The 10,672-nt window shown below is 50.3% G+C and overlaps 1 protein-coding gene across 1 annotated transcript; it reads left to right on the forward strand.

Moving 5' to 3' along the window:
• Positions 1-996: 996 nt before the first annotated feature.
• LOC310819859 (cytoskeleton-associated protein 5-like) lies at positions 997-8,258 on the forward strand (the record flags this gene model as incomplete). The annotated part of the gene is made up of 17 exons (XM_083691269.1): positions 997-1,077; positions 1,622-1,750; positions 1,927-2,121; positions 2,569-2,704; positions 3,066-3,151; positions 3,812-3,931; positions 4,043-4,192; positions 4,483-4,686; positions 5,400-5,535; positions 5,795-5,988; positions 6,115-6,204; positions 6,594-6,781; positions 6,887-7,001; positions 7,115-7,294; positions 7,410-7,597; positions 7,831-7,906; positions 7,995-8,258. The coding sequence occupies 17 exons, from the start codon at positions 997-999 to the stop codon at positions 8,256-8,258; spliced, it is 2,532 nt and encodes an 843-aa protein (XP_083547395.1).
• Between the last annotated feature and the right edge of the window lie 2,414 nt (positions 8,259-10,672).

Genomic DNA, 10,672 nt, shown 5'->3' on the forward strand with positions numbered 1-10,672 from the left:
TTTAAAGAAAGGTGAAATCCAGCAGACACGGTAATGTTGTGGAGATGATGGGGTGTGAGAGTGATGAGTTGCACCATCAGTCGGGGCGCTGGTTGCAGTGTCACAGGCGCCCCGTCCTGATCCTCCATGGAGACACCCCCCATGTGCACAGGGGCCATCTGACTCACCCCCCATTCCGCCACCTAGAATAGACCACACAACAGGGCCCTGTAGTCCAAAGTGTCTTGCTCTCCCTGATATCCCCCCATCCTGATGATGTAGCTGTGCACTCTGTCGCCCCCTGCAGGTGGGGGAGTCTAAGGACGTGGTGAGGAAGGACGTGCGGGGCTGACCGACCGGTGCTGTACCTGAGCCGCAAGCTGTCGGAGAGGGAGGGCCGGTACAGCACCGTGGAGAAGGAGTGCCTGGCCATCAAGTGGGCGGTCGGCACCCTCCACTACTACCTGCTGGGTCGCGCTTTCACCCTCTACTCCGACCATGCCCCCCCTCCAGTGGCTCCACCGCATGAAGGATGTGAACGCGAGGATCACCCGGTGGTATCTCGCATTGCAGCCCTTCAACTTTTCGGTCGTGCACAGACCGGGGGCGCAGATGGTCGTGGCAGACTTCCTCTCCCGTGCAGGGGGGGGGGGAGTAGGTTGTCGGCCGTCGGGTCCCCGGCCTGTGTCGGGCGGTATGTGGGGGGACATGCAGCGTTCGGCCTGTAGAGGGAGCTACAGGACCGTGGCCGGGGTTGTGTCGGCGAGGCTTGTTGCACACCTGTTGCAAATAAAGTCTCGTTGGCGAGTGCTTAACATGTGTGTGCTTCTGCCATTTCAGTAGGTGAGCTGGGAACGGCGACACGGGAGAGAGAGAGCGTGGAGAGTAACTTTTGACTAGGCTGGAAAGCCACCGAACAGATTTACCCAGTGTCTGTATGAATAAACGGGAGCAATCCCTTACCATTATACTGCATCTGCCTCTGACTCACCCCCCCTAACCCCCTATCGTCGCACCATGCTACACAAGCAAAAGAGACATTTGGTGATCTTGGCCCATGAGAAGTCCATAACAAGTAACTTGGATATGGATGAATTTGTGAGAGTTTTTGCAAAGGGAAACAGGAGACTGGTGTTGTAGAGTGGAGTTGTAGAGTGGAGTGGAGAGAAAAAATAGTGAGATGGAGAGAAAGGAGGAGATTTTAGTTATTAAGTTGCTAATAAATAAATAAAAACCCCAAAAAAGAAAAAAGTTATGTGTGTTATATGTTCTGCTCTGTATCTGTTGTGTTGGACAAATTAGTTTGAGCACTTGTGATGCTTGTTTATTTTATTTTTTTCATAAGACTACCTTTCAGTTTTGTAAATATTGATTATAGTGAAAAGTCTTTCCTTTAGGTTCAAATGTATTTGAGAATTAGACCATCCAGTTATGTTGTTGGTTGTTAAAATCTGGATGAAGGATATTTTATTTTACTTTTTATTTTTCAGTTTTCCCCCTGAGGGATTGCCACCTTATTGTGGTCAGGGGGTTTGTGTGCCTCAGTGACCCTAAGAGCTATAGCACCCAACCTTCATCTGACACACTACTACTTCAACTGTCTCACACACACGTAGGTTTCATGGATCTGTCTCTTCCTTAGAACACTCTGCGTGCTGCGGCCCTGGCGACTCTGAATGCGTGGGTGGAGCAGACGGGCATGAAGGAGTGGCTACAGGGAAAAGATCTGTGTCAAGAGCTGAAGAGAGAGAACCCTTTCATCAGGCAGGAGGTGTGTTTGTTCACAAGGCTCCTACTGAATAATCTGTTGCCAATCCTACTTCTTACACCTGTATCTTGTCATTAAATTACTTCCCCCCCCCCTGGATGTTCTATGTTGTGAGCACAACACAGAACATTCTCCTCCACGTGTCGGACCCCAATTCAATCCCATCTCCCCCCTCCCAGGTGCTGAGTTGGCTGGCGCAGCATCTGCCCACCATGCGGGCAGTGCCATCGGACCTGCAGCTGTGCATGGTGCCCCTCTACACCTGCCTGGAGGACCGCAACGCGGACGTGAGGAAGAGAGCCCAGGAAGCCCTGCCCATCTTCATGATGCACCTGGGCTACGACAAGATGAACAAGGCTGCCGGCAAACTGAAGGTACGGGGGAGGGACCTCCTACAACCACACCACCGCCACAATGACCACATCTCAAATGTCTTTCCTCACGTCCTCTAGCCTCGCCTCCTTCTCAAAACTCTGAGAACTTCTGAGGTTCCTCCCCTCTGATCTTCTCCTCCAGTGGGTTTTGAGGAGAGAGGGCACCAGGAAAGACTTTTGAGATGCAAATGTTTGACCAATGTCTCTGCCCTTGTTTTATTGAGGCTGCAGTAAAGGTCTTATTGTTGAGCTGTGTACTGTGTTTTAAGGTAGTAAATGTGTGGTTTTCAATGTGTCTGTTGTCAGAAGTCAAAATACTGACCCTAGTTTGTGGATTGCAGAATACAGCTCTATCCAACTTATCCACTCCACAGTATGTCACCACAGCTTGCAGTAGCCACTTTTGTGAAATTAAATTAATCCATATCTCGTCTCTACTGTGTGTAGCCTAGCTCTAAGGACCAGGTGGTAGCCCTGCTAGAGAAGGCCAGAGCTGTGATGCCTTCCAAGCCTGCTGCTCCCGCCAAAGTAGCTGCTGCCAAGCCCTCTGCAGCCAGCGGCCCCACAGCCAAGGCCTCCGCAGGTATGTTCACATCAGGGGAAGTTGGTGGATGTAGAAATCAGAGGAAGGGCCCATTATAATGCATGGAATGAGGAATGGTATCAAACCAGCCTGTCCAATGGACAAAGAGCAAGACTCCGTGTAGTGAATACAGATTGGTGGGGTGTGGGAGTGATGAGTTGCACTCAGTCGGGGTGCTGGTTGCAGTGGCACAGGCGCCCCGTCCTGAACCTCCATGGGGACACCCCCATGTGCACAGGGGCCATCTGACTCACCCCCCACACATACAGTACACAATAAAAATACCTCTGAATATTTCACCATCTACATCGTCAAAGCATTGTATCATTGCCTCATGTTTTCTCTCTCCTCCCCACCACAGCGCCAAACAAAGCCCAGTCTGTCAGTGACGACTCTGCAGGTTCTGAGCCCAAGAAGGCCAAGCCAGGAGCTGCAGCCAAAGAGAAGGTGGGTCCGGACCGATCTGTCTAACATCCTGGATGGTTTAACTGTCTGCTAAAAACTGATCATGTTGTGAAGTCCTTCGACCAACATAGAATGTATTGTTGACAATGTGATCAGGTAAACCTCTGGTGGTAGAAATCGGATGACAGGCTCATGGTAATGCATGGAATACATTACCATGAGCCTGTCCTCCGATTTCTACCTCCACTGGCATCCCCTGAGGTAAATGGCAAAAGAGCTCACCTGGTGTGTTTGTATGGCCAGCGGATCTCCCAGGAGCTCAACCTCTCCAGTGGGAGTCTAAACTCCAGTCTAGAGAAGGGGGGGTGGAGCTGGTCCTGCTAAAGGTCTGTCCAGGGGGAAGCTGGGCAAGCAGCACATACCCCATGCTGGCTTTGGCCTGACAGGAAGTCCACTCTGAGGGATCACACATCACATGTTCTTGTGTTTGTGTGTCACTGCTTCCTGTATGCCCTTCATGTTCTCCCATCCCTTTTCACAGCCCATCACTGATTGGTTTTCTGGTGCACTCACTCACTCTGGTGCACATTTCAATTGTTTGGTTGACTTCTTCTCCCTGGAACAGAGCCAAATGTGGGTTCCACCCGCACCCCTCAGGTTTGATGCCTTCTGAGCTATGTTTCTCCCCCCTCCCTCCTCTAGGGTGCAGCTGTGAAGAAGCCCTCAGGTAAGGGTAAAGAGGAGGAGGATAAGTCCGGCCCCATCTTCACCCTGGTGCCCAACGGCAAAGAGCAGCGCATCAAGGATGAGAAGACCTTGAAGGTAATGATGTCATGGTAGTGTTCATGACAATGCGGATCATATTGCCGCTTCTGAAGCATTTAAACAGCTGCTCCATTCGATCTTTTTACAACACTCACTTGTGTGTGGCAGGTTCTGAAGTGGAACTTCCCGTCCCCTCGTGATGAGTACATAGACCAGCTGAAGGTGCAGATGGCTCCCTGCGTGGCCAAATGGCTGCAGGAGGAACTCTTCCACCGCGACTTACAGCACCATGTCAAAGCCATCAACGCCATGATCGAGGTGAGACTATACACACACACAGGGGCTGACTTCCAACACTACAGCTATCGACGGTCAGACGAGATGGAGATGTAGTAGAGATGATGGGGTGTGAGAGTGATGAGTTGCACCATCAGTCGGGGTGCTGGTTGCAGTGGCACAGGCGCCCCGTCCTGACCCTCCATGGAGACACCCCCATGTGCACAGGGGCCATCTGACTCACCCCCCCAGACATGCATGCATACACACACACACACACCACTTCTAGCACCACATCAAACTCTAAACACAATCTCTCGTCCTCTGGCTAGCGTCTGGAGGAGGAGCGTGACGCTACAGTGGCCTGTCTGGACCTGGTCCTGAAGTGGTTCACGCTACGTTTCTTCTACACCAACACCAGCATTCTAATGAAGTCCCTAGAATACCTCAAGCTGCTCTTCCGTGCCCTCATCCAGCTGGACTACCACCTGAATGAGCACGAAGCCACATCCTTCATCCCCTACCTCATCCTCAAGGTTTGTGGCTCCTCATGGCCATACATCTTTACAGTTCAGTCATTTTAGCAGACACTCTTATCCAGAGCAACATACTTGAGACAAATGTACTTATTATTTTAAGTGAATCAGATATACATCAAAATCATCACAAGTAAGACTTTCTATAAGAATCAGTACCACAAGCAGATATGTGGATCTCAATACATTTGTTGAGGACTACTGCATGTAAAATGTATTGTATGTGATTTTACATTATTGATTAGTTACATTTGTGGTTTTGTATGAGGTCTCTCTGATCTTTGTTCGGGAGTGCTGCAGTGTTTGCTAGTGTTCTACTTGATTATATTCCTTGTACTTCATTGATTGTTTGATTGATTGGCCAGAGTACTTGTAGCTGGTTTCATATGTCTAAATCACATATTATAATTATAAATCAGTCACTGATTTAAAGAAAGGTGAAATCCAGCAGACACGGTAATGTTGTGGAGATGATGGGGTGTGAGAGTGATGAGTTGCACCATCAGTCGGGGCGCTGGTTGCAGTGTCACAGGCGCCCCGTCCTGATCCTCCATGGAGACACCCCCATGTGCACAGGGGCCATCTGACTCACCCCCCACTCCGCCACCTAGAATAGACCACACAACAGGGCCCTGTAGTCCAAAGTGTCTTGCTCTCCCTGATATCCCCCCATCCTGATGATGTAGCTGTGTGCACTCTGTCACCCCCTGCAGGTGGGGGAGTCTAAGGACATGGTGGGGAAGGACGTGCGGGCCATCATGGCCATGCTGTGTATGGTTTACCCCGCCAGCAGGGTCTTCCCTCTCCTCATGGATGGAACCAAGTCCAAAAACTCCAGACAAAGAGCCGGTGAGAGAGCCCAACAAGCTACGGCCTGATTCACACTACAGAGCCAAACTGAGCTGTGCTGTGCTGCACTGGGTTGGCCTGGTTACGCATCCACCATAGTTGCTGAGACAGTGCTGGAACGGACAATGTGAACAGAACATATCTGAGCTGGTCCAGCTAGCGTGTCTTCCCCCCTCAAACTGAGAGGAAAAAAAGATGTTGTGTTCTCTCCATCACTCTATCCTCTCATCCCCCCCCCCCCCCTCTCCTCTCCCTCTAGAGTGCCTAGAGGAGCTGGGCTGTCTGATCAAGCTGTACGGGATGAACGTCTGCCAGCCCACCGCTGCCAAGGCGCTCAAAGAGATCGCCGTGCACATCGGTGACCGGGACACGTCGGTCCGCAACGCCGCCCTCAACACTGTGGTGGCGGTCTACAACTTGTGCGGCGAGCAGGTCTACAAACTCATCGGCTATGTAAGCCCCCCCCCCCCACACACACACACAAACATACAACAGTTGTTTGCTCCATATATCATCAAAGTGTGTTGATGCCGCAGTATCTGTGTCACATCCCAACGAAGCTGTGTTTCCCTCCTCCAGCTGTCAGAGAAGGACATGAGTATGTTGGAGGAAAGGATAAAGTGCTCCAAGAAGACCGCAGCCTCCGCCCCTCCCTCCAAACAGGGGGAGGAGAAGCCCCACAGAGCCCCTCCCTCACACCCCGACGCCGGTGTACTGCACAAACCGTCCCACGATGGGCAGCCCCCTACCAAACTCAGGTACGCAACCACTGTGTGCTTCTGAAAACAAGTCTGGGTTGACATTCGTAGCGAGCTAACCCACAGCAACACACCGGTCTGTCTGTCTCTCACTGGGTGTATTACTGTCGGAGGCTCTGTGGCTCAATTGAAGAGTTGTGGCCTTTGTACTTCTGCATGTTGGTGGTTAATTTTTCATCCAGATTCTACCCCTCCCATCTCTTACACCAATTAATGACCAACATTTATCACACAGTCTCCCTCTCTCTCTCTCTCTCATTCACCTTCTCTCTCCACCCCTCCCTCCGTCCCTCCAGTCAGATCCATCTCCAGAACGCCCTGACCCAGTCCCAGACCCAGCCCTCTGCTGCTGCAGCCCCTGCTGCATACTCCAAACTGGACATGGACCTGCTAGAGAACGACCTGGAGCCTTGGCCTGAGATGCTGGACCTGGTCCAGTTCCACTTAGACGACGACCTGATGGAGCCCATCAGCATCCCAGAACTCAAGTAACACTTTTTATTTATTTGTTTGTTTTTATATATACTCACCTACCCACCGTCTCGGTGTACATCTGTCTTCATGTCTCAGTGATTAATGTATTTCCTCTCCAGGCTCCGCCCAGTTTCTGCTCACTTTGAAGAGCACCACGCCAGCTCCACCATCAAGCTGGTCATCTCCCAGATCGCCTCTGGAGATATTAACACCAGCATCCAAGCGCTCACACAGGTACACACACACACATAATGTGAGCGCGCACGTGTGCGTGTTCACACTCGTAATACACGTACACTTCCTTAACCAACTGTTGAATGATACCCCTCCTCTCCTCCACCCTGCAGATAAATGAGGTCCTTCACCAGGAGGCCAGGGTGGAGGTCATGATTGGCCACATCGACCAGTTCCTGATCTTCGCCTCACTGCAGCTGCGCCTGGCCCACAGCACTCACATGGCCGACCAGCGGCTGCCCGGGGAGGACATCCTCAAACTCTCCAGCTACATCATCAAAAACATGGTCACAGTGAGTAGAGCAGGCAGTAGAGGGTAGATGAAATAGTTTGTGTGATCACACAGGCGGCAAATGTGACCCTCTGTCGTCCTGCCGCCAATGTGACCCCTCTGTCCTCCTGCCCCAGTTGTTCAACGTGGAGCGGCTGGCCCAGGAGGCATGCATGCGGGTGCTGAAGGAGGTGGTGCAGGGTCTGGTCACTGTGCTGCTGGACCCCAGGGTGGACACCCTGATGGAGGGGCAGCAGCTCATCTGCTCAGTCAACCTGCTGCTCGGACGTGTGCTGGAGAAGGCCGACCAGACCAACATGCTCAGGTAAGGGTGGGGAGAGGGGTCAGACCAGACTGTGTGTTTCAGTGGGAGAGAGCTTAAACCACCACCAACCTACTCTGGTACTCTTGTACACATTGAAAAGGGATAACCGTTCTCCATATATTCTCTGTAGTTTTTTTGAATTGATGGCTTGAGGAGACTGATCAGTCAAACCCACAGTCTACTGGGCAGTTATGTTTAGCGGATTTGTCCACCATCTTCCTCTTCCTCCCCAGTGCTCTGCTGGTGCTGCTGCAGGAGACCCTCCTGTCCTCCAATGGCTCTCCTATGTTCTCTGACCTCGTCATGAAGGTACCTCAACAACCTTTCTGAGGAGACGCAACAGTTTGGTGTGTGTGCGTGTGTCAAACCTCACTGATGTTGTGTGCTGTGTGTGCAGTGCATCTGGAGGATGATCAAGTTCCTGCCAGATACGGTAGATGGTCTGAACCTGGACAGGATCCTGCTGTACATCCACAACTTCATGAAGGTCCTCCCCAGAGAGAGGCAGAGCCAGCAACATGACATGCCTCACCGCACACTCAATACCGTGGTCCACCAACTGTGCTGCCTCGCAGGGCCCACGGTCAGTACACACACAGCACAGGAGCTTACCCTCTGCCTTTTCTGGGCCTTGTCATTCCATGCCACTGCATTTGTTTAGAGGCTGTGTCGTGAAAATGACGTGTGTGTGTAGATCATGGAGCACCTGTCCCTGATTGAGAACAGGAGTGAGTCGGAGCTGGAGTCTCACCTGAAGAGGTTTCTGAAGTCCTCGACGGTCTCCGGCCGAGATGCACACGGACCCACGGTACACACAACATATACTCTTAACAGCATGAACTGTTCTAGTAGCTGTATTTCCATTCCCAACACCTGCAGTCTGTGGATGTATTAGAACATCTTTCTTTTCTTTCTTTCTCTCTCGCTAAGGTTCCCAAGTCGAAAGCTACAGATGTGCTGGTGGAGATCTTCAAGAAGATCACAGCCAAGGAGAACAGAAAAGAGGTGAGGCCCTGAGAATCTAGGTGTGTGCGTGCGCGCGTGCATGTGTCTCTAATGGTGTGTTTGTGTGTGTGCAGGGTCTGACAAAGCTGTGGGAATACCTCCAGAGGCACCCAGCGGTAGACCTGTCCCCCTACCTGAATAAGCTGTCCACCACCTTCCAGTCCTTCATACATCGCAGCCTCAACACTCTGACTGCAGAGAGGGGAGGCAAGGCCCGGACACTCAGTACAGGTACACACACACACACACTCTCCAACACAGGTGTCAATAACAATTACAAATGCAGAGTTACACACGTACGTCCAGAGCCATGCACTCTCTCAAAGCTGCTGTTGCCCCTAGCAGGTGTCCCTTTGAGAGGTGAACAGGTCCCTGCCCCTGCTGCCTCCAATGCCCTGCTGCCCCCTACTGGCAGTGAGGATGATGTCTCTCCATTTGTCTACCGAGAGAGACTCAAAGTCCTCCAGCTTCACGGCCTGGAGAACTACATCAAGGTACAAACACTCACCTGATACCTACACACACACACAAAGGGGGGGCCTGAAACTTAAGAACCCTGAATGCAATGACCAGACACAATAATAAGAGGGGGGGTATTTTTGATGCTATTATAGTTATTGTTCACCCTCTGCTAAAATGCAGGTGTGTAAGATCTGCTAAATAACTAACATTCTCTCCCTCCCTCCTTTCACTGCCACAGGAGAGTGAGGTGCGGGAGAAGCCCCCCCTGCGGACCCCTCTCCTCTCCAAGCCCTCCATGAACTGCCAGATGCCGCAGAATCCTGAATGTCCCGTCCGTCCCACTAAACCCACCACCACAAACAACCTGGATGACCTCATGAGGCTGCAGAAGCTCAAGAACAACCGATAACCCCCCACTACCATACCTTAGGCCTGACACACACAGCCCTTCACAAAGACCACTTCTCCTGACTCGATGCACCTCCCTCATGGCCATTTCCCCTGGCTTGTGGTGTTGCCCGCCACAACACAACCTGTCTGGGGTTTTCTTTGTATTTTCCGTTTACTTTCATTTTGCTCACAGTCTTTTGCCACTGTGTTATGTATTTTAAATGAAACCATTTTTAAAGTTTACAATGTTTTAAACAAAATTACAAAATAAATGTTCAAGTCTTTTTCATCAAATAAGATAACTGTCTGGTGGTATTTCATTTAATCCCCTGTAATAAAACAATGCTAACCTTTCTTCACTTCAGGTTGTTGGTGACTAAATGTCGCCATGTTTGTGAGCTCTAAAGTCCCGTGTTTTTCTGTGTAGCGTTTTGCCATCCCTCTTCATACATCTCACGGACTGAGTTTATTGATCATTTTTGTACGTAAGAATATAGACCTGTTTGATATTGACTCACTGCTGTACAGATTTAGGGCCAACTTGTACAACTTGGCTGAATGGCTTCGTTTGCCCTGTGAAATACGGAGATAGCCTGGGAAGTTGTTAGTTGTGGTTGAGTTGTGCAAGTCACTCCCTTCAAATGCAACAAAGGAGTCAGTGAGTCATTTAAACTCCACAGCGGCATGCGTGTATTTTCTTTATTGTCAATATTGTGGCGATAGTTGGAGGTTTAAAATTGCATCTAGTTAGACATTTGACAGCTTGCAATTAAAACCAACCTACTGTACTCAGTCCGAAAAAGATCAACGTGGAGTCCAACCAATAGTGGAGCAGGGATTGCTCCACAATGCACGACCCAAAGAGGCGTGTATACCAATGACGACAAACCACAGAAAAAAATAAACACTTTTTTTCTTTCCAACCGCTTTATTCAAAAAACATATTTTTTGAATAAACCCCCCTCCAACACCAAAAAGAATCGGTTCCCTACGTTCACCAAATAGAGCCGTTCAAAAAGAGCCATTCGTTCGCGAACGACACATCTCTAGTCCTCAGTCTGTTACATGCAGCGGACAGTGTCTAGTCTGTGCTTGTGTGACTTGAGAAACACTCCCACTGGGGAAAAAACAGCAGACTATTCCCCAGTTGACTGCACAAATATATATGGATGTTATATTAACTTTTGTTTTAGTTGTTGTTAATTATTAGTTATCTCA

Source organism: Argentina silus (genome assembly GCF_951799395.1).
Source record: "Argentina silus genome assembly, chromosome: 19".
NCBI classification, from domain to species: domain Eukaryota; kingdom Metazoa; phylum Chordata; class Actinopteri; order Argentiniformes; family Argentinidae; genus Argentina; species Argentina silus.